Consider the following 25,771-nt stretch of genomic DNA (forward strand, 5'->3'; position numbering starts at 1 on the left):
CAAATTTCTCGATTAGAAAATGTAGTAGACTGGTAGTTATCGGCTGTTTCAAATATTACATTCGAGAATTTGTAATTGATAATGATAATTTTTCTATTGTAATCATCTAGAATAACTTTCTCAACTAATATTTTTTTATGTTAAATAATATTGAATAAATTATAGAGGAAAGAGTATTTTCATTGTAGAGCAATAGAAAAATATTGCTTTACAATGAAAATGTTGAAATAGATTTTGCTATCTATTAATGATTTTAGGTTTTAAAAACCGTCAAACCGCACTTTAAATAAATAGAGTTGTTATACTGATTACTACAATTTTGTTAATGAGCAATTTAACAATTAATCCCAATTATATAGGAATTTAATCAAAAATCCTCTACTATAATATAAAATTTAATTATAATGTTTCTATAATTATAGCACATCTTATCGTAGATTTAATTTGGAGTTAAGGCAATCTATTCTCTGCTACTATTGTATTAATGTTCGAGTATAAAATACTATAGACGATTTCTACTAAGGCGTATTCAAATACAATACTTTCAGCGACATCTCGCAATTTCCCCCCCAACCATATTCTACACCTCTTTACCCGTTCATTTTTAAAATACGTTGTTCGACAAATTCACTTAATGCTGCGTTAAATGAACCGTGTTCGCATAATAAAAGATTTTATACTCAAAAGCGATTTCAGAATGGACGATATTTCCGTAAAACGAGAGAACTCGGCACTCGACGTCGACGCTTCATCTCGTCCCTAACAGCTTCGGAATATTTTTTTTCACGCATGAACGAGCACGAATTCTGTTTAAATAAAGTTAGGAAGACACCATATACAAATAATGTCAGATTACTTAAACAGTATGCACCTAAAGTGACCACTTTTCTATCTAATTTATTCGTTTACTCCACTTAGATGTTTTGCATTTATCGAAATATTTAATCCCACATATTTGAGTCTTGTTAAAAGTTTTGCCATAAGTATACCTTATATTTTAATTGTAATAATAATTGAATTGACTTATATGTATTTTGTCGTTTGTCTAAAGAATGCTCGACTAGTTTTGAGACCATCTAACAAAAATACATACATATAATAATTCGGTTATTTTTAGAATATGAAAGTTCATATAAAAAAAATAACCGATTCTTTTTTTATACCATTGAGGTGGCAAACGAGCATACGGTCCACCTGATGGTGAGTGGTTACCGTAGCCTATAAACACCTGCAATACCAGAGGTATTACGCGTGCGTTGCCGACCCTGAAGAAACCTCTTTACCCCCCTTTTGAAGAACCCCATGCTGTAGGCTCTTGGGAAAACCTCGGCAGGGAGCTCATTCCACAACCTGAGTGTTCGTGGGAGGAAACATCTCTGAAACCGCGCAGTACGCGACCATTGAGGCTGTAGAACCTGAGGATGAATACCCTGTCAATGGCGAGCCGTACGATGGTAGAAAGTGGCTGTACATATCATATTGAAAACTTTCTCTGAGCACAAACCATTGTACAGGCGGTAGAATATGCAGAGTTTATTGTTATATGTACGAAAAAAAAAAAAGTATTTTTTTCGTATTTATTAATTAAGTAAATTATTTATTTTATATAATTAATAAATACGAAAAATTTATTTCATGTTCAAGAAATTAATAAAACTAAAATGAAAATCTGTATTACGCTAAAAGAACATATTTGATTCGTTCGCGTTTGAAGTTATTAAATAAAAGTATTTGCTTTGAATGAATAGGTACAATAATTTTATTGTGTGGCTTTATCAATGCTGAATTTATTCAGTCGTCTACGGAAAAAAAGAGTAAAGCTGGTATTTGGATATTTTTAACGTTTATTTGCCAAATTAACGGTGTAGACAATTCATACTGTTTCTTTATAAAGGTCGAGTACTAAAAATAAAAACATTTAAGTGGATTCGTATGTTACGCAGAAGTTATTTTTTAACCAAGCCATAAATATTAATAATGTGTACACGTATATGGTAACTCATTTATTTTTGGAATGGCATTGATTTTTTCGCAATTTGGAATAGTAAATACGTTGATGCGTTAATTATTTTTATTTTTATTAATATAAACCTACGTGGTTTCTGAATGCTAATGTAACATAAATTCTGTAACTTTGTATTTTTTATTGATAATAAAATAAAAAAAAAAATATAATATGTTGATCATTCTAACTATATATGATGATTATTTTTCATCGGGTAAGCTGCCAGATTGTTTGCTATTCTAAATTATTGTTGATAAGGTTAATCTTCATGTAGTGACTGTTTACATAATGAATATAAATTCAAGAACTAAACTTATTAGTTTTAGTTAATGAATTTAAATTTATCAGATATATTTTATGACTATTTGAAATCACTATTACAGTTGTTTCACTGTGCCCGAAAACAAACCGGTAATGTGTGAGTTAAACTCATATGTCGAGGGTTCTGTGCAAAAATATACATGATATAAAATGACCTTTATTGTATTTTTAATATGAAATAAATAATCCTAGCAGTTATCATTATTGATATTACAATTCGTAATTTCTTATTTTGGGATTTAATTGTGGTTAAAAATTGGACCAAATTGGTTTTCCGTAAATTTTTCAAAAACGGTGCTAATTAGAAATATTGTTTTATTTTTCCTGTAATGTTCATATTTTTTTTTATAAACTTTAAGTATTTTGCGTTTTTCACTTCAGTAACTTTGAAGGAAAGAAGGGACGGATATTTTTCTTAAATTTTCGGTCATAAAAAAAACGTATGTTACAATAAATAAAAATCAGTTTTAAAATATAAAAATTAAGTTCTTTTTTACGACACCTCACTAAGTTCAGTAAGTCAATTTTTAAATATCGAATACCACTTTTGAACCCCTTAGCAAAGGAAATAAAGATATTTATTTATTTTTTTAATTGTAATACATACAGATCAATGATATGTAAAACTATTCAAAATTTCAAATCGATAGCATTAGTGGTTGCTAAGATATAGTTTTGTTACAAACGGATCGACGAATGGACAGATGGACAAAGTCGCACCATATGGGTTCCTTTGTACCTTTTTGGTACGGAACCCTAAAAAGGTTTGGATCTGGCTTGAAAACAATTATACAAAAACTACCGGTATAATCGCAAAAAATATAGTTAAAATCTAGTATATTATACATTTTAAGTATATTGTTTTGCGATCAATCCCTGGTGATTTTTTAAATGAATAAAAATAGAATAGTATCCCCTTGTGCTACTGGGTTATGTTAGCGGGATATCAGTGAAGCATAATAAGTGAAGATGAAGTCACGTTAATTGGCTTATCGTGATGAATTCACAAGTCACAATGGTTTCCAAGGGGAACCGCGTGGAGATTAACAAAATAATGTAATGCCTTAATAAGAAATGGCGTCGTTAGTCGCTGCTATTAACAATTCTTTCTTCTTATATAAATATCGTTAACAATTTTTTTAATTCCAAATATGGAGATAGCACCACCCTTACCCTACTGAATTCTAATGGGCTCGTTTAAATGTGAGCAATAGGACTGTTGGGTTCACAATGATAACTAAATAAGTAAGACGAAAGGAAAACCATTTTTAGACTTTACGTACTAAATCGAACAGATATAATTTGCATGTAGGATTTTTTTTAACATCACTTTCGATCTTCTTTCAAAAAAAGATGTTAAGTAGATTGTTAGATTCTTGATTCTAAGACCTATCTAAAAAAGCATTACAGTTTACTAGCTTTTACCTACGACTTCGTCCGTGTGATCGGAATATATTTGCTGATTGGGATAAAAAGTATCCTATAATCTCCATTCCATGTAGTACTTGTAGACCAAATTTTATAGTAATTAGTTAAGCCACTACGGCGCTATAAGGTAACAAACAAACAAACGCACTTTTACATTTTTATAATATTAGTAAGGATTAGGAGTATATGATATTCACAACAATGTTTATGTCTATAGTTGCCACTGTATTTTTTAATGGGATGTAAATGGAATGGTAACACTGCCTGCGCTCTGTATTGGTATATGCTCCAGTGAATGATAATGATAGCATTTTATTTGCCCATTGTGATCAATTTGTCAACAATCCATTGAGTGTTATAATTTGATTACTTTAACATAAACATGTTTTATTGTATTTCACTGTGATGAAAAAAAAGAGAAAATAAATTGATTATTTTTATTGTTATTATTAATACATTAATTAAAGTACGGACTGCGTGCTAGCAGTAAACCTGACAGAGCTAGTAATGAGGCCGCTAGTTCCCGTTATTAACAATGTATTCTCTCTTAGGTGACCGCTGCCATATTCTATTGAGTGACTCAGCTTGCTTGCCATTTTAATTTGCAAAAAAGAAAACGATTAAGACTTTTAACGTCAGCCGGCCCAGCTAATATTTTATAATAGATATTTACACAAGATATGTACCCAATGTACGCTATTGGAAAAGCTATAAAACTGTAGCTACTCTTTAAAACTTTCTATTTAAATGAACTAAGCACGCCCCGAAGATAAAGTTTGTGCACTGATCGTATCGTAATTATTTAGAGTTACTCATTAAATGTTGAAATATATTTTATATTAGGAAGTTATCAATAAAAATATTATTTATATGTATTGGTATGTATGTATTATATGTATATATTTATATTGTGTTTTTGTATCTTATATTTGTATACTTTAAATTCAACATTTATGTGCCTCTCTATTTAAAATAATATTATGCATGGTTAGACACTTTTAGATATGTTGTATTATCCAGTATCAACACACAATAGGTAATCATTACAAGTAATAAATAAAAAAAACAATTTGCAAGAATCTGGCTTCGTATTATAAAAGCCAAACCTAATCAATTGTTCTTTCTAAATCCTTACTAGGTTACTCTGTGGTTTTGATAAAACAGAAATAGTAATGAATTATACATTATGAATAATGAGGAAAATGCTTTATCTAACAATGAAATAAAATTTCTGAATATAAAATTAATGTTATAATTATTTGTTGTAGTGGTAGATAGCTACAAAGGAGAAAGCTTGGAGTTGTCTCATGTCCAGCGGACCGACATGGGGGCGTACTACTGCATTGCTAGCAATGGAATACCGCCTACGGTTAGTCGTCGCTATCACGTGGAAGTACATTGTAAGTTTATTAACAATTTTGACATTTTTATTAATTTTATAATTAAACGAAATCGTCATGGTTTGTATTAATTATAGCTAATTGAAACTAATAATATAGCGTATTGGATGTAGGTGATTCAGGCCCGTTCCTTATGTATAATCTGTGGGGAAGGCTTACGTTTAACAATGGACAAATAACGACTGATATGATGATTATCGTCATCTGCATCATTTTAGCCATTATCCGTGATAATGATTATAAACATTAATTTTTAATGATACATTACGTATTGTTATAGTTATACCTCAAGTGAAGGTTACGAATCAGCTAGTGGGAGCACCTCTGGGCAGCGACGTGGAGCTACAATGTTACATCGAAGCTTCACCCAAAGCTATGAACTCCTGGTATCGGGAAGATGGGAAATGTAACTATATTCGGCAATATTTCTCTTATTATATAATAAAATATGTTGATAATGCAGTTCTTATAAGGAATAATTGTAAGGATATATAAGAAATAGTATTTTCCGTGTGGTGATAATGTAAGAATGGAATGCGTTATTATTTCTACTAGAACGTAGTAAGAGGTAAAGTAGGTAAGGGTAAATACACCAGTGCAAGAGAAAAGAAAAACTAAACAAAATTTTATACCAAGTTACCTGGTCCTCGTGGTAATAGTTTCTTTTTATTCAAATTAGAATAGCAAACAAGCTGACGGCCCACCTGATAGAAAGTGGTAACCATCGCCTATAGACATAAACAGTATCATAGACTTTGCAGAGTATACTGTTTCGTCCATAAAACCATCCATGTGTTGCCATTCTTGAGCAGTAATGTGTTATGCTATTCAGACTTAATATACCTAATAATCTAAAAAATAATTAGCTAATATTACTCATATACTTTTTAAGGAGAGAGTCAGGTGGTTGTTATTATGATATAGTAAAAATATTAAAAGAAACTATGTAATGTTAAATTTTTATACGAATTGTTATATTAATATAATATCTTATTGTATAACATTTGGCTTTTTTTTTATAATTTACTTCTTTAGTATATTTGTGCAACTCTATAAAAGTATTATAGAAATTTAACTGTTTATAACAAATATATTTTATTTTTGCAGCGCTGGTGAGTGACAAACTTTTGGAGAATCCAAAGTTGCGGATATTAGACAGTGTTGTGAACGAATATTCGCGATGGATGAATTTAACAATAAAATCACTAGCACCGGGTGATTATGGGACTTATGTTTGTGCATCTGTCAATGCATTGGGCAAGATGGAGAGTCAAGTTAGCTTGCACAGTGAGTTAAATTGTTTGATATTTATTATTAGTCAAAGATTTACAAAAAATCCAAGTTATATGATTATAAATATAATAAAATTGTAACCAAACGATATCTGTACATAGAAGATATTTAAAAAAAATATATGTGAAGGGACTTAATAAAAGCAACAGAAGCTAAAACAACGGTTATCAGAATTTTGTCTGTCTGTCTGTCTATCAGTCTGTATATATGATTGTTTCGGCATTACACAAAAATTACTGCAGCAAATTTGTGATGTTTATTATGATACACTATCTAAAAGTGCTATTTTTATGGTTTTTTCTAATATAATAAAATTTTTGTCTTAAAAAAATGTTTTTTAGAATACTTGTTGTCTTTTTTTGTATATTTCATCATCACATTTTACCATGACCCAAAAAGTACTGCACCAAATTGGTTAAGGTTTTCGTAGTTGGGCTCAAAGGCCTCTCTTAAAATGTGGTGTATGTTTTAGCTTGATACGCTATTTAGAAGTTGTCTATTCTTTTAATTTTTTTTCTTACACACAAAGTTAACTCTGAGGGGAGAAAGACACAATACATTTGTACAAGAAAAATATAATCAATAATATTTTTAACGTGATTGTCTGCATTAATTAATGGAATAGCCGGTGACAGGCATTAGCTATCTTTATCAATAAATAGTATTGTTTCTATGAGTAATTTTATAAACCCGTTTATTTTATTTAACCTCAAAATAGTTTGAATGAATTTAGTCTCTAAATAAATATGCGTCATTTAAATATTTTTATGAACGTTAATTTTAGATGGCCTAAAGTAAATAAAAATCTATATTACAAATTCATTGTTATAATTTCAAAAATATAAAAACACATTTATTTAATTAAATGTTGACATCTAATTTTATATTTCAGAAAATAAAAAAAATATGTGCTTAACAAAATTGACAATTAATTAATTATTTACAAATACGATAAAATAAAATTAATAACTCTATATTTTCTTTTAAATATAGAAATAGAACTGAACATGAACGGGTTTGGTGCTGAAGAGCCAATGGTCTCCGGGGCAGCCTGGCAGCGCGCGCGGAACCTTCCATCAGCTCGGGCCAGACCAGCCGCCTCACATGCTCACCAGTATTTTCTCACACAACATCTCCCCCCGCAGTTGTATGCTTTGTTACTTACAGTGTTACGATATGTTAATACTATATAATATTAGTCTTAACCCGCGACACCAGCCGCGCGACAAGAATATACTGATTGATCGGGATAAAAAATGTCCTTCTACATTTCAAATAATACGTGTATGTTTCGAGACGATCGGTAAAGCCGTTGAAGCGCTTTAAAAAATAAATAATGAGGGCTACTTTCACGTTTATAATATTAGTAATAATTAAATACATCTGTAATTTCTCTTTAGACAAATTATTTTAATATTTATTTTAAAAAAATTGGGAAACAAATGAACTATGTATAGTAAGGTATGTTTTATATCACGTTAATTCCCATCTTTAGTCCCATCCCATAAGTCTTATCTAGTAAATTTATTTGCTAAATAAATTAAAAATACGAAGTTACTGAAATAAAAATAATAGATAAATATAAATTCTATTTTACTATCTTTATCATTTGTTACTCAACTTTATGCTAATTTACTTAATGTTTCCACGTACAAAGTTCCTGTACTAAAATAATGTAATAAGAATGAATGAAATATGATAAAAACAACACTTAAAAGATACAAAAAATAATAATTTGTCTCTAAAGATTTTTTATTGTGTAGCTTTAATTCCAACTAGATCTCATAATTTTTGTTATTAATTTTATTTGCCACCCTATTTAAGTGGATAATGTGATATTTTATGTAAAAAAATATGTAAATTTCATCATATTAATAATTTGTGGTCAAATGTATAAAGCTTTGTGTACAATGCAGAATAGCCAAATAAAGTGTTACATTACAAATTAAGTGCATGGATTTTAATAAAGGAAAACTGAGTTACTAATGATAAAATATGATATTTAATAGTGTTTGAACATAGACTTGACCTAATAAAATAACTTTGAAATGTTTAACTGACTAGAAATAAGATAATTTTAAGTAGATCTTTACTTAGATAAAACTTTCAAATAGTAACTACCTTTTCAATATTGTTTTCAACACTGTTATCAGAAAATTTGAATTAGAGATGGTCTGTTATTTAATTTAATTAATAAATCTAATTCAATTTTCTGAAAACTGGAATTATTATCTCGAGATCTTGTGCTATTACGTTACGTTGACTTTGACAATAAATGTGTAATTTATGAATACTGAAATATAAAATTGAAATAAATGTCCTTAAGAAACCTAATATACAGTTATTTATTGTATTTTTATAAAGAGGAAACAATTTGAGGAAAAAATATAATCAATGACTATAAAATATTGGGTATTAGTGTCTAACACTTAAGTCACTAACAGTGACTTCATCTGGGATGAATGGGATTTAGACTGGAATAAAAAGTAGCTTGTGTCCTTCTCCATCTCAAATACGTGTAATCTGCAATAAAATTATTAATTATTGACCTTATATTTTATATACGAAAGATAACAAACAAACTTACATTCAAATTTACAATATTAGTAAAGATATTAGCGTGTTTAGATCGAATAACTAAAAAAAAATTGTAGTTCTAACTAAATTGGTTTGAAGTCAACTTTAGAATAAATTATTATAAACAAGTGAATGTAACAGGAGTGTGCTAAATTGCTTACAAAAAGAATTATGCAAATGAGTACATTGGCGAGGATATAGGGTAAGTACGTACACGTGTATATACAAAAAATACAGTTCGATTAAGAACTTTTATCACTTAATATGTTTTACTACTATCATAAACGTGAGGGTATTTAAAGATATTTGGATTTTTATTTGCTAAGAAGATCAAAAAGTTTCTAACTATAAAAATTAAATATAAATTATAATAAAAAAACAGTTCACCAATAGTATATCTCTGCATATAGTTCTAGTACAGAAAACAAACATGTGATATTAGTAAGTATACAACAGGCGTAGTATAATGTACTCACGTTCATAGGTATACAAAGTTCTGCCATTATAATTAAAAGTTATAAAACTGGGAGTACAAAAGTACAATGGTAAAATTATGACATATTGTCATTTTGGCTACGTGCATGCTTAAAAGCTTTCCGGATTGGAATAAAGGTTGGGATAAAAATAAATCGTACCTTAATATTTAGTAATAAAATAATAATAACTAACTACATACTTTGAAGCCACAGTCTAAATAATTTAATGATGAGTATGTCTCTTTATTAATAGATAAATCAATACAGTGACAGATTCGACTACAGATATAGAGTGAAATCTGTCTTTTTTACTTTATACTATCGATTGTCTGAATGGGACGTTGCAGGACAATGACGAATAGAGGAGAGGGCTCTCTAATGCATTTTTCGTGTTGCACTTGCATTAATGTGCTTCCGACCCATTCTGAGGGTGCCTAGTGTTTAATAATCCTGAACGTTTAAACGTCATAATTTTATTCCTTGAAATCTTAACTTCAGATATTCGTTATTTCAATGATCTGTAAAATAAAGGACGTTTATTTTTGAGTGATTTCAAAATAGCAAAACTTCTTAACTTGTTATTTTTACGGGACCTTAATTTTTTTTATATTTTTTATACCACTGAGGTGGACAACAAGCATACGGCCCACCTGATGGTAAGCGGTTACCGTAGCCTATAAACGCCAGCAACACCAGGGGTATTATGCGCGCGTTGCACACCCTGAAGAAACCTCTTTACCCTTCTTTTGAAGAACCCCATGCTGTAGTCTCTTAGGATAACCTTAAATATTCTATTATCATACTAATAGCCATGAAAGTACGAATATTTGTTAGATAAGTAGCTCCTGAACCTAATCTAAACGGCTGAACGTAATTGAATAAAATGAATACAGATAGACAATAGATAACCTACTGTTGTATTTTTTTGTGTGATTTTGATACGTTGTGCGATATATTTGCTATTTTTTTAAGGAATTTTTATAATTCTGCAATTAATACGGTTTCCTTCCGTGTCGATTCCATATTAGTTTTGTTACCAGTGTCTTTATGCTGCAGTGACGGAGTAAGAGGTAGAGTTCAATTTTCCTTTTCTTGTATTAGAGAACTCTCTTTTGTTTATTAATCGCCTATTATAAGATATGCTTGGGCTGAAATGGAAAATTATCGATATCACTCATCATCATCATCATTATTTTTTAATTTAAGCTAATTAATAAAATAAAAAACGTACGCAATTATTAAATTTTATTAAAACCCGTTTATTCATTACCTTACCTTGTTTTATTATTACATATTACATCCAATTCAAAAATATGACTCGTGTATGTATATATATATATATATATTTCTAGTTTTCTTGGCTCATTTTCAGAGGAAAAATCTATATGTATATAAGTATACACTTTTTGCCTTTGTAATTTTAATAAAGTATAAATATTTTATTATTCATACCTATTGAAAAATATTTGTTTACGGTTTGGTTATTGTAAGGTTTTAAATATACTCAGAAAGAAGTATATTAAAAGAAGTATATTAAGTATATTAAATATACTCAGAAAGAAACCTCATTTTCGTTTCCTTTAATAGTGGGTGGAAAGAATAATAGCATTTTCGACTACTATTTCCTATTTATAAATATTCTAATAGGAGTTTATTTGATTATTCTTTATTTCGTGCTTTGAATTTCTGATTCAAAATTTATAGAACTCAAGCAGCATTAGAAATAATAAGAATTTAAAAAAAATTAAAGGATGTCAGATGGAAAGTTGTCAGTATACAATAATATGGGAAGCGAAAGTAAAAAGTTGTAGGTTCTGTGAAAGGCGTAGACTGAACTATGATCAGATAGATGATATGTCATTTGAGGAAAAACTCAAGAATCTCCGAAATCCGAAAGGGTGATGAAACTAGATACATTCTTACATGCATGCATAACATTCCCTTCGAGAGAAGCCTTTTGTGTACGATTCTTTCGGCTTACCTTGCATGGACTTGGCATGGAGATAAATATATAATCTTGTTTATAAAGGGAAGTATATTATGTACTTAATACATAATGTACTTTTTCCTGCTTTGCTTGCTTGAAATGTGGCTAATACTTCTAATGATACATTTCAAAATTAAGCATAGAAAATATTAAATAATAACTTGAATTCTTAGGTTTAAACTATATTGAATTTGAATTCAAGTAATATTTTTAATTGCATATGTATTTGAAGCATTTCGTGCTCTTTTAGATTTAATAATATAATTTAATGAAAACCAAGTCGTACTCTATCTCGTAGCTGTAATTTAAAATAAGGCATAAAGTAGGATATTAATACAATAATAATACAAAAATATCTCAGGAGCTACTACTGTACTCCTAGTACATATTTATTATATAGAAAATTTGTCATGATAATTTTAGTCATTTACAGTTCATTCTCGAATATGAATATAGGTTTTTTTCTATAGATCGCTATTAGGTGTATTTCCCAGTTACACAATTTAGCTGGTGATTATCTGACAATGAATTTTAATAGAATTATATTTTATTTAGGATATTAGTGAAATCACCTCTAATGTAAATACAACGATCATTTATATATAGTAACCACTTTTTTCCAGAATTTTAGACACAGCGCCATAATCATCAAGAAATTGAATTATTGAATGTAATTATATGATTGGTGATGATAGAGTAAAAAGTTGGTGTTATGTAATCAGTATGTAGGTGTACTTACTATAGAAAGTAAAGTACCGACATAATACTCATACTATTTGAGAAATGTGGGTCGAAGTAATCTCCGTGGATACTCTTTCATGGGCATTGTAGTAGAGCGGTAGGGTTTTAAGGTGTTGTGTCAGAACCCTGCAATGTACCTATGTAATCTAGAGATATTTGAGAACAAAAATAAGTTGAAATATTCAATGCGGGAGAACACGTTTCTTCCGTACTGTAGTAAAGTGGCCTACATAGATAGATACTCTTTGTTGTTTCCTTCAAAAGATTACAGTAGTAAACTTATTATAAACACAAATAATTACAAAATTAGATTAAACAAAGAAAACAATAGATAGCCATAGCGTTAAAAGCAATCTCTTCCAGGTAACCTTTGGATTCATGGAACATTCCCTTCAATAAATATTATATATATTTTAAGAAACAAAATAGATCAATATTATTAGTAATACGAGTACTTATAATAGAAATAGGTTTGATTTATTTTTATCAATTTTATACAGTAAACATTATAAATGATATTGGTATCGTACGTACATCTACATATTTCTTTTCACTCACACGCTTTCCATTTCCTCTCTACTGCATTAGTCTATTTAAAACCTAATTATCTGTGGAAATTTAGAAAGATTGCCTTACAGTATTCTCAAATACATTTGAATCAGTATTGAGTGAGGCACCGTGTACGGCGCATAACACTTCAACTAAAAGTTTCATCACCATAATTTATTCGGGACACTCGGTAAAGTGGCCCGTGCGGACGGCGCCGTTATTTTTTCTTTATTCGTTCGGGATCCGCTCAGAATTTCGGCCCCAGCGATTTTTCAGCGAGGGAACTTCGATTGTGCAACGCGGTCACGTAATTTTTAGCTTCAGTCAAGCAGAGATGCGCCTGAGTTTTAATAATGTCATAGGCACCCGGTATCCTCATGCGAGTTAGTATTTGAAGACACGACGTGACCGGTTATTGGTGCCAGGAAGATTTTTCAGCAAGTACAATATAAGGTATGTTATACCCTATATCATATCCCTGGTTGTATAATATCTTTCTATGCAAAAATCAGCGCTTTTGAAGTGATTGAAAATATTTCTTAGCATATCGTGTGTGTGATTATATTTTATTGATTATTTTAGATATATTTGTCTTCATTATTGCTGACGACCGATATTTTTCTTTTTAAACAAGCATACATCCCGTCTGATAGTAGGGTTGATATTATGGAACAAGTGTTGCAAAATAAATCACAAAGAAGTAAGAAATATAAGTTGTTGCTTATAGGCTGTCAGAAGGAAACCTTTATATGTATGTATTCCCACAAAACTCCATAGACACCATTCTGCATGGTTAAAGTACAGTATAAAGTTAATAATCTTCTTCGAGTTTATTGACGATGGCTTCTATTTTCTGCTATTACTGTCTTTTTATATATTATAAGAATAAATATAGTTTTAATTAATTTTTGTATTTAGATTATTAGAATATTTTTTAAAATATTCAGTAAGTATAAATAGCAAAAGTTTTTGCTCCGCATATTTAATTGTATTCAAACACCCCGTGCGCGCATTGCAGTGTGTATAATATCTATGAATTCCCTCACAAAGAATGAATAAATATTGTCGAAACTGCACGTAGTCACGACTGTTTGCACACCAACCAATAAATCCTGCTCAACGCTGGTGAAAACAAACGCGACCGTTGTGATTTGCGGCATTTTGTTACATTCGTCTGTGCCGGCAATGCTGTCATGCGACGATAATTCTTTTTAAAAACGCTTCTGACAGTTGCCGCGAGCTATGCCGATGACTGCACTGCAATGGGATTTAGTGTGTCATATCAAACGCTACTAAACAAGAGTATTTGATAAAAAAAAAAAAAAAACTTAATGTCAAATTGGAAACGATAGGCGAAATCAATACAACCACTAACAAAGGCTCTAACAATATTTGATTTTTATTCTGAACATCTTTTACATGAAATGAAACGAAGCGACGTTTGTGTTACCTGTTATCTTCAACCAAATAATAAATATCAAAAATAATCTACAAATCCAAACGAATCGCGGAGACGCTGCTCGGATAAAACAAAAACAAACCGAGACGGTAAGTCGGCGCGTTATCCTGATCTTAAATAAAAACCGATGTTGTTTATTTTTGCTGACGATTACTTTTGAGGGAAGCATTATCCAAATCCTGACTCATTAGGATAATAGCTTAGGACAATTGCTTACAGAGGCACCATTTGTCAAAAGAAAGTATAAATAAACGTAATCAACAACAATACTAAAACTATAATAGGGTCACATCGATAAAACACAAACTAAAATACATTGTATAAGATATTTTACTCTGTTATGTGTGACATTTTATGCTTCTTGTTCTCAAGTACAATCGAATTGTCGAAATACTATTTGTAGAATTGTTATCATGCATCTTGCATCTCCGTATTTTTTGTTTATTCTGAAACAAGTATTTTCAGTTCTGTATAACATGAATTCTAATATAGTTAAATAAGAATAGAGCTTACTTAGATAGCGATGAATCTGTATTTGACTGAGGCTATCTGACATACTGACAATCTTCAAAAATTTTTGATAATATTGTACTATGAAAACCATAAACTGTCATATAATTTAACATTTTTCTTTATAAAAAGGAGATTTACTTTTAAATTATTATGGGGCTAACATAGGAGTAAACATTATGTATATATATATATATATATATATATATATATATATATATATATATATATATATATATATATATATATATATATATATATATATATATATATATATATATATATTGAAGTTATTTTAGGGTAAATTGCGCCGAAATGGATACTTCTTTTACCGAAACACATCAATCTATCACAACTGCCGAAGATGCATTGTTGAAACACAGAAATATCAGAGCATCATTTTCTACAGAAATATACATCCCACATATATATATATATATATATATATATATATATATATATATATATATATATATATATATATATATATATATATATATATATATATATATATATATATATATATATATATATATATTATACAACTTAGCCTTTTCCGTGGGCATCGTAAGATGGAAAGTGGTAACTTAATGGTCGAGGGATGGACATAACAGCGTATAATGTTAAAACATCATGCGTTGCCATTTCTGAACTGGTGTTGCCAACTCGCCTGCCAAGCATGGCAATGACTGACAAACCCCTCTCCTTTCCTTTTGGGGAGGTCTATGTTTAGCTATAAATAGTTAACGGTTAAATAATGGTTATGACTGCAGTCTAATGCTACCCCATTTGTTAGAGACAAATTAATACTTGTATCAATTTTGAATTTGTTTTTGAATTTTGACGTTTGAATTAATTTTAGAAACATAGAAAATTGCTTAGAATCAGATAATTATCATAAAACTGATTATATATATTTGATAAAATTTATATATTTACGCGATAGGATGTCGCTTATTCAAGAAAAATATACCTACATAGGTTAAATTTACAAATAGATTACTTGAATCCACAAATAAGGACATTCCAATTATACTCGTATTGGATCCAATAATACAATAAGGCCCTAATCCCCAAAATAGGTTAACTCTACGATCTAGAGGAAGCAAATGAAGTTAGAACAGATACAAGTTGCGTTTTGATATAGTTATCTGGGTATTTGGAATAAATACGCGTTAATTTAGATCAATAAAATTGAATAATAACGTTGATCGAGTATATTCAACTTAGAATAGAGAATTTTGTATATAATATTTAATGTAGGAAAGAACAAGCATGATTAAAACAGTATGTTTCTTCCTTATCGATTGTGTAATCTAGCATTAAGGATATAATGAGCGTCACAGTATATTCTGTGTTGTCTACGATGATTGATTGATAATGTTCCAATAATTATTAAGTAATATTATAATTAAAAATGTTCGAAGCGGGTTTCGAATTTTCCTGAATTCGTATTTTCTACGGTATTTTTGGGTCAGGGGCCTTACATATTAATTTCATATCTTAAAATATTCCATTTCATATAAGTATAGTAAGTATCTAATCATATATATCATCTAGTCAGCGTTCCATTTACCCTGATAATTAATCCAAAATAAAACTCTTGATGTATAAGCAAATTACATAATTAAATTATATAAAAATAATAACCTGAAGCTTATCTAGAATATAAGGGTTGAGTCGAACATATGCTTTCTTCAAAGAGTGCCAAAAGAAACAGCCTTGAATTTTCTGCATCTACTGAAATATCTCTACAACGTATTTGACAGAGTTAAATGTTTTATCTAGTCTTAGTAAAAGGATGTTCTCCACTGTATTTGCCTGTTAGAATCTTCAATCGAGTCTTTCTTCCTCATCCGCCGTCGGTTTAATTAATCTATTTAACATTACCTATTTTTGTCTGTGCTACAGAACATATTTAATTACAGTTAAAATGCATCCAACATTCCAGTTATATTTAGTTAAAAAGCTTCTGAAAGAATTCTAGTGATAAATGCTATGGACTTCTTTCAAAGTTGGTATTTAAATACATTGCATTTATTTCAACTCTCTTTACTCTGAGTCCGAATGCCGGAATAAAAAGTAGGTAGATATATAAAAAGTTTCGAGGCAGAGAACTTTAAAAAGTATAAAATCGGTCGCCAAATGTTCGGGGGCTAAACGCAAACGGCTCAATAAAAGGCGGCTTGTCCCGTTGGTAAACAGAAATGCCAGTCATTAAACGTATACTACACTGGGATGCCTGAATCATATTTCGCTAACTTTTATTAAAAAAAAATAGCTAACATCATTCCATTAAATTAAAACATATTTATTTATTTATTGGTACATCGATAGTGTCACATATAATTTGTTAAAATACAGATTTTAATATATGGTAGTATACGCACACTAGTTAAAGATGTACATAGCATAGGCTATATATATAATATGTGGAAAAATTATTCGTATTTATTACAAAAATATAAAGAAGAGAGAAGATATATAAGATCATATGATAAGAATGGCAGTATTTTTTGGTGGGGTGGAAATGACTTGAGTTGGATTTAAGTTTTAACTAAAATTTATACAAAATCATTTGTTTAAAAAATATTTACATTTAGCATAACACTTTTATCACATTTATTGATTTTAATCACTTGCCAACAGTCAGTAATTGAATTTTACTCTGTATTTTTTGGGTATAATTATGTTACCCGATTACGTTGCCTTTTTATATTATTTTTAATTTGAAAGGAATATTTCGCTGAATATTTAATTTGCTGCATAAAATCTGTTAATCAGATGGTATCTCTAAGCGACCGACTGCAGTATGTAGTCCCAAGTCTGAGCGGACGAAAACATTCGGTCCAATTATCCGGAGCGGCGAGGGAAAACGCTCGGTCAGAACGAGTCCTAATGACGATGTCAGCTCGACTCATCAATCTATTGCGCAGACTTGAAGACTTAATGCGTAACTTTTTTTAGTATCATGAAAATAGGATTGACTACACTCTAGGCTCAACAAAATAGTAATCTTCTCTATGGGCTAATATTATCCATAAATATAGGATCTATAGGTTATGGATAATAATCAATACAATGACCTCAATAGTCCGGACTACTATACTTCCGTTCGAAGTTTCCGAGTATCTGATGTTCGAGTGTTTACTGTCCACGTGTCCAGCGCCCAAGTGTCCAATGTCCGAGTGTCCAGTTTCTGAATGTTCAGCATTAATGAGTCCAGTGTCCGAGTGTTCAATATCAGGAACTAGCGATCCCTTTCAGTCTCTACGCAGTCACGATGGGCTTGTCTTCATCCTCACCTATCATCCCTTACTGGTGCTCCGCCAGAGCATAAATCAAATAAATAGTACCTAGGTATTATGTTTTAATTTATAGTTATAGAAAGTCTTTACAAGTTACAAGAGATAAGTAAATAAAAACTTCAAAGATAAATTATTCATATATAGCGTTAAATTTATTTTGGTATTCATAAAAAGTTGTAGGAAATTCTCCAGAGGTAAATTTTATTGCAAGTAGTTTTTTTCACTCCCCATTTATGTGACGAAGTTTATTCAAATTCTAATAAATGTTAAAAAATATTGTAATGTAGAGTTGTACATCTGTATGTCTTGTAAATGTTAAATGCGTAATAAATATATTGAAATATTTTATCTTTTTCAAGTTAAATTCTTAATTCAAAGTAAACAAATAAATAGGATTTATAGGAGGACGCAAAGAATGAGAGCCATATAATGGACAGACAGATTAAATACATTTATACATACAAAACGAATAATACACAGATAATAAATATATATACTATATAACTCTCAATATAAACAAATATACTCATTAATGTCGTACAAATGCTTGTATGGTACTGAGATAGAATTTGCAATGATTGCAAGGCAATATGTAAGAGGTGTTATAATAAATGTAATTATGTCTATTGAATTTATTTACAAATCTTAATTGATCAAAAATATACGAAATGTAGACCGTGTATTTTTATAAAATGTTAAGAAACAATGACGATTACTAAATTGTTTACGAGTACCTACTAATAGTTAAAGTTTTTCAAATAGTTCACAAGTGTTTTACGACCTTTTGTGCTGAGAATTTTTAATAGATAATATTTCTTCAACTGCAACTCTGTCCGACTATTCGCCGGCTCTTTAACTTCCAACTTTAGATGAGAAAATTATTTTTCATTAACGCTCGGCTGCGTTTCAACGTACTGCTAGCGGAATTAAAATCAATTACTTCCGTTGAAACAGAACAAACTCGTGGAAAATACTTCATATAAGTGAATTTGCTGCTTTTTACTTTTATTAACTTTACTAAGTAAATACATGTTTGTAATGTAAATAAATAAATATTTAGGTAAATCGTGACGTGAGTTCGCATCATATTAATACCACAAACTATGTGACAATTTAAATTTCCGACTAACTCTTTAGGTTTCAATGTTTTAACTATCGGTTTAACTTACGATATATGTTATAATATGATACGTTATATGATGTGTGCTTACGAAACTTTTAACGATAAAATAACTCATTAGGAACGGAAAATAGCGATGATAAACCAAATATTATATTATTATATATTAATATATGTTAAATTCTAGTGTCCTTAGCGAAATATGAATCGGTTTAGTGTTCTATTTACCATAACGGCGATTAATAGTAAAAAATGCTTCTGACTAATCGACTTTCTCTCCCTCTCGAAGAATTACAGTGGTTCGTGAGTATATTTGAAAAACGAATGACATTCCACTGGTACAGTTTTATTACGCAGCCTACTTTTATTTTCTTAAACTACTGTTTTGTTATACACAGGTGTCTTTGTGAACTAAATTTATATACAGGTAGGCAAATAGAGATCCTTGTTGTTTTGACAAAGATAATTAGATGTTGAATAAATTATATGTATGTCGTTTATACTTACTTGAATAGTTTTGGCAGATTTCCCTTAAGACATCTCGGCCATTCACGCTTAAGCCGTTTTGCCATAGGTATTTTGAGTTTTATTTAATAGGAATTTAGATATGTTTGTTTAAAAAGTCTCATAAGTAATAATATTATATTATTTTCATCAAAATTTGTTCATGCTCTTATATTTATTTATTCTTATTTGTTTTTATATTCTCATTTATTTTAAATTAATAATATTTATTTGTATTGAACATTTGAAATAAATTAACAGAAATATAAATTAACTATCGCCTTGATTGAAAATTATCTAAATAATTTAATAATAAAAAAATCTGCATATAAAAGACTAAGAAGTCCGAATTCGGTATCCAAACCCTTTTCATTGTGAAATTCAATAAGCAAACGCCGACCTAAGGAAGCTCTCAGCTAGCTGGTTATGATATTGTTAAAAAGCGAGCCCATGCGATGTCACTGACACTAAAAAATACGTGACTGTTTTATACGATCTTTATCGTGAGCTCGTGAAAAATCGGCGCGTTTTGATAGTCGCGATATGAGGTACCGAATAGGCTCGTTGGATCGTGCTGCTTTGCAGAATAATTCAAGCTTTTCATTAAATCAATTGATCATATTTTGTAACCGCTTTCAAAAAGAAACGCCAAGGTCTAGGGCTATATTACATTGAATTAATACGTAAGACTTTTAAGGATGCTATTAGAACGGTAATTTCGCCACTGCTGTCGGTATATACTAGCAATAACGGAAGATAGGTGAAAATTAAGTCAGGTCATTTGCCCTTGGTGATGAATTTATTAAAAATTAACCATAAAGGATCAAAGAGTCCATGCGGACTTGATGGAGAATATTGCTGGCAATGTAGCACGTCAATTTTCTACCCCCTACCAAAATTGTTATTAGGGTCGGTTTTAGTCAAAATGATGCCCCTAGGCAAATTTTTGATAGCATTCCACGACAACGAAAAATAAGTCATTGGGGTTGTCGAGAGTAGCCCGATAGAGCACAGTTACACCTAGCGGTACAGTTCTTCTGTTCAGTTTTTACCTGACATTCTGTAAACTATTGAGTGCTGCACAATCACGTCTTTCCTATGATCGGTCATTGTTGTGGTAATACTTATACTAGTGGTATGTTACCAAATGATACACATAAGTCAGGACAGTTTGTCGTAATAGGTATATAATCTATCTCATGACCTGTTGAGTAACTTAGGTTGTGAGTACGAATCTCGTTGTACCTCTAATTTACTCATATGAATTTCTAGTAATAAGTGACATGATTTTCTTATTTCTAGACCCAATAGTGTAAACTACGCCTAGATTAATAAAAAGTTTTACCTTTTTACATAGACAATTAAAGACTCTTAAAGTAGAATTTATACTTAATGTAAATGAAAAAATATGTATTAGTAGATAATAGGGATCCATTTATTAGCATCTAAACTTTTATGTTGTCACATTTCCAAAGTTGTGTTAAATGCTTAATGACACATCCATTAACAGCCATCAGAATTATGAAAACTTACTTATGAAATATAAATATAAAAGGTGCTTAAAATGTTTATGAAAATTATTTTCTATTTAAAAATTTGGTTATTATTGTGATTACATTTTTAAGAAGTTTTCTAGTCTACTCATTATGTTTATAATGTCAGTTATATGTTTTTAGATTTATTTTTTCCATTATTGACTTTTGCAAAATATTTACAAGACGTGTCTTCAAGTTTTTATTAAAGAAAATAATATATCTTACATTAATATATCTTGCTAATCTAAACATGGAAATTAAACTGCTAATAAGTCTAAACCTACGTACCTAAGTAGGTTCTCTTATACAAAATAGCTTCAAAACTTATTCGATATACAAAAATAATATAAAGTTCTTTAATACAAACAATAGGCGTTAAAGTGTATTTAAATAAGAGTTTTATTTTATTAATTTATATATTTATATATTTTTATTAAAATTTATAATTTTAATTCATATTAGCTAAGATGGACTGATATAAGGTGTAAATAAATTGCTTTTCTATAATAAATATAAAATAATGTAAAGAAAATATACATAAATATAAGACGTTTTTCTTTATGGAATTAAGAAACGAATGAACGACCTTTGAAGTGGATGTTAATTTGCAATTTCTTCATTGTAATGTTAGCGGCCGTCTGCTATATATATTACGAATAATTCCTAGTTATAGCATCAGGTGCCATCTTGTTATTATCAAATACACACGCCTGCGATCGCTGTTATCACCCGCGCCTCCATTTTCACAGATTTATTGCCATTCCATTCGACCCAATACGATACTGCTGCGCTAATAGCCTTTAGTGAACTTGCCCTTTACTTATTTTCTTTTAGCTTCAGCATATTACGACCTCTTAATGAAAAGATTAAGATAAGAAAATCATGTTCATAATTTTCAATAATATTATAATTATTAGAGATTTTAAAATTAATTTCGTTACATTTTTATTCAAAACAGACAAGTGCTTCAAAAAATTGTGCGAAAATGTTGACGAGTTTATTTTGTAATCGAAATCAAAATTATTCATAAGGAAAATGAATATATTTTGTTAATTCATAATTTTTATTGAAAGGAGACAAGTATCAATAAGGTACCAGTTCAATTAAATTTTTCCCAAAAAAAAAAAACGTTTCGTTGTCCTACAGATTTAACTGTCCTGTAAATCGAATTAGCTCCACCTCGCCGCTCGTAAATGTCTGTTAACATTTTTATTATTTTTAAACGAATTTGCTTGTTTTCTCGCGGCTACCTTTGTATACAATTTTATTTCGACGTCTCTATTTTTTGTTTGAACTCTCTTAATTTTTAAAAATAAAACGGTTCTGCTTGTTATACGCAAATTTGTAAATACACGTGAACGTATTTTATGATATCTTATTTTGTCGGACTGTTACTGATCTGAATATACGATACTAAAGCAGTAATATTATAAATTTATGGGGCACTTACGAGCGAAGGAAGCCATTGGCTGCTGAATAAAAGCTCCTAAGAAAAAGAAATTCAGTCATCACGTACAATACGTTTCCCAAAATACAAAAATATATATTTTACTTTTCTTTTGTCAATTATATTAAAAAGCAATAGTTGAAAATAAAATCCTTTTTCATAAACAACGTACGTATTTAACGTGTGTTAAAAATAGTTCCTTTTCCGACATTCACGATTCGCTTTTAGTTCACGGGTCGCGCAATGAATTCCCTCTGTCGACGCACTGAGCAGTAAGCGCTGAAATTATTGGAATTTTATTTAAATAAAAAACTATTGGGACTGTCGGAAAATATAGCTGTCGGAATGTTCCAGAGCTGGCGATATGTCATTTATTCGGGTTATGTTCGCGAATGCAATCATATTTTATGTTATTAAATTCCTTCATAGCTCTGGTTTCTGGCAATCATCTTATCTGAAAACACGATCACTGACAATGATTGTGAGGGGGCAAATGACGCTATAGAAAATTGGAAGGGTAGAATTTTTTATATTGCGGCGGAAGTGGATAAAGAAGGGTACCGGAGAAATTTTATCGTTATCTATTTAAATGAGATAAAAGTTTTAGAGCCTTATTTTAATTAATAAAAATTCGTTATACATTACATTAATTAACGTAACTCATTCCTTTTAACCGTATATAATGATAGGCGTGTATATACATACCTTGTACTCTGTATTAATAATTCATTATAAAAGTGGACGTTGAGGCCTTTATATTAGCAAAGAGGTTTTTGTTTTAGTGGGTGAAAATGGACTGGTAACCCCGCCCGGTATACACAGGTGGGCTACTAATAAGAGAAGATAGGTGAGGATAAGTCATTCCGGTTGACCAACCGTGATGAATTCCACAAAAATTAGAACACAATGGTTTCCAGGGAAAGCCGAAAGTGGAGGTCGACCTAATATGATATATTGCTGGCAATGGGGCTATTTGATCCCATTACTAATAAGCTCTTATACCCCGTTAGTAAAGAGGTAGGTGTGGGTTAATCCTCTCTGTCTACTATATTAAGAAACTGATGTTTATATAGAGAAATTGATAGATAATATTGCCAACAGTGTATGTTGCCAGTAATGTAAGGCATTGGAATGATTCAGATTACCAAATCAGTGAGTTGTCTCACTAGTTTTACTATAAATATAATATTAAATACTCTTAATAGTATTTGCTATTAGGCTTTTGTATCAGATATTATAATTAAGTGTCTAGTAATACAATAAAAGTTTTTTGTGTCAGTTTAAAGGTGACAATTTATGTTTACACTTTCCTTAAAAATCAATATCGTGAACGAGAAGTAAAGAAAAATTCCATTGAAAATGTTTGATATTTTGAACTCTGCATACATTTTTACGAGTCCTTTTATAATGAAGGCAAAAAAGGGAGATTTCTGTGCCCTACTACGGAATTGGCTGAAAATATTTCATGTTAGATTAACATAAATAACGATGCGCTCTATCATATTTCTGCTTTGCTCTTCATATTTCAAAGTTGAATATCAAAATGTGTATCTCCTTTGACTTTATAGATACACTCTTTGCTTAGTTGTATTATGAACAAAGAGGTAACTTTGTCTATTTCACTTATATTAAATTTTTTTATAAGACTTGGAATAGCAAACAAGTGAATAGCTGAAGTACACCTGATGTAAAGTGCTAACCGTCCCCAATAGAACATCATTTTGTATTGTCACACTCATGATACCCCTTATGCCTTGTCATATTTGAGAACTATGTTATAATTACAGATCTGATAAATTTTGTGTTTGTATGTAATATTAAGAAAGGGATGCATCCGCGAACTGAATATAAAAGGTGTCTCGCGGGATAATTGTATTAAATAATGTTTGCTAATAAATCTTGCTAATCACATATGTAGATACACCTAACTGAGTAATATTTGACTGTATTTTGTAGTTAGTAACGGTTATTGTGCGCCTGTCTAACTTCTTTTCGAAAGCAATCTGCGTTTGACAGATCTCGCAGTTTTGATCAGTCGAGCGAAGCTATACCACATAGCCTCTTGAACCGCTCCTTTCTGTATTTTCTTAAGAATATTTTTATATTTTCTCAGAACATTTCTTGCGTAAATATACTTTGGTGTACATCTGATACATTGATGCCATATCGAAAATAAAATAGTGTTTGTAACATCAGAAAGTCGACTTTCAAAGAATCTAAAGCTGCTCTTTGCATCAATATATAACACAGTTTTTTTTTTCAAATTAAAATATATTTAAATACTAACAATTCGCCCCGGCTTCTCATGGATAGATAGATAGAAAGATAAATTAGTATTTTATATTACCTTTAATAGTTAAGTTTTATATAAATTGCTTTACATTATTGTAATTATCGTAGAAATTTAAATTTTTTAGAAACTAATATTATATCCTGTGTTACTTACTGGTAATGTAGCTTTTTATAGGCAAAAGAATTTCTAAAATGGGTAAATTTTGAGTTTATTCATTACAAACATAAAAAAATCAAATCATCAACTGTAAACTGTCCACTGCTGAATATAGGCTATTCTCATAAGGCGGGTTTTGCTAATTGCTATGCTTGGCAGGCGGGCTGACAACCGCAGTTAGGTTTTGATGATGTTTTAAGAGGGACGCTGTTGCCCATCCCTCAAACATAAAGTTCCCTTAGTTGTTTCTTACGATACTATGGGAAAAGAAGGAGAGGCCTATTCTATGCTAACATCTCACGGTTAGATAATTATATTCTGAAATTTCTGAAGCAAAAGTACATTTATGTATATATACGTTTTAAAATAAAAATAAACTTTCTAAAGTAATAATCGGATAAAAAACATCATCTTAAATTATCTATTATAATATTCAGTGAGACTTATAAAATAAAATAACAATGATATAATAAAAATTCTTCAAAATACATTTTCAAAGGTAAATATTTGAGTAAATAAAAGGTATCAAACTGTTTTAATAAATACCTCTAAAAACTGCATAGAGTATTTTTCCACAATACAAAAATTGATAGGTACATAAAAATACTCGTAAGCTGCAAAACACGTCTTGCCCAAAAAATAAATTGAATTATACCTTTTAA

At 30.0% G+C, this 25,771-nt stretch overlaps 1 protein-coding gene across 2 annotated transcripts in view; it reads left to right on the top strand.

Moving 5' to 3' along the window:
- Positions 1-8,966, top strand: part of LOC113519010 (lachesin-like) — a 165,069-nt gene extending 156,103 nt beyond the window's left edge. Inside the window, exons 6-9 of one of the 2 annotated variants that reach the window (XM_052892669.1) lie at positions 5,023-5,154; positions 5,435-5,560; positions 6,262-6,441; positions 7,441-8,966. In XM_052892669.1, the coding sequence (XP_052748629.1) occupies positions 5,023-5,154; positions 5,435-5,560; positions 6,262-6,441; positions 7,441-7,640 (638 nt within the window). In that variant the 3' untranslated portion in view covers positions 7,641-8,966. The remainder of the gene's footprint in view (positions 1-5,022; positions 5,155-5,434; positions 5,561-6,261; positions 6,442-7,440) is intronic. The other variant, XM_026904052.3, reaches the window with a different exon arrangement.
- The last annotated feature ends 16,805 nt before the right edge of the window (positions 8,967-25,771 follow it).

Source organism: Galleria mellonella, unplaced genomic scaffold (assembly GCF_026898425.1).
Source record: "Galleria mellonella isolate WM207_F2 unplaced genomic scaffold, CSIRO_AGI_GalMel_v1 utg165, whole genome shotgun sequence".
NCBI lineage: Eukaryota > Metazoa > Arthropoda > Insecta > Lepidoptera > Pyralidae > Galleria > Galleria mellonella.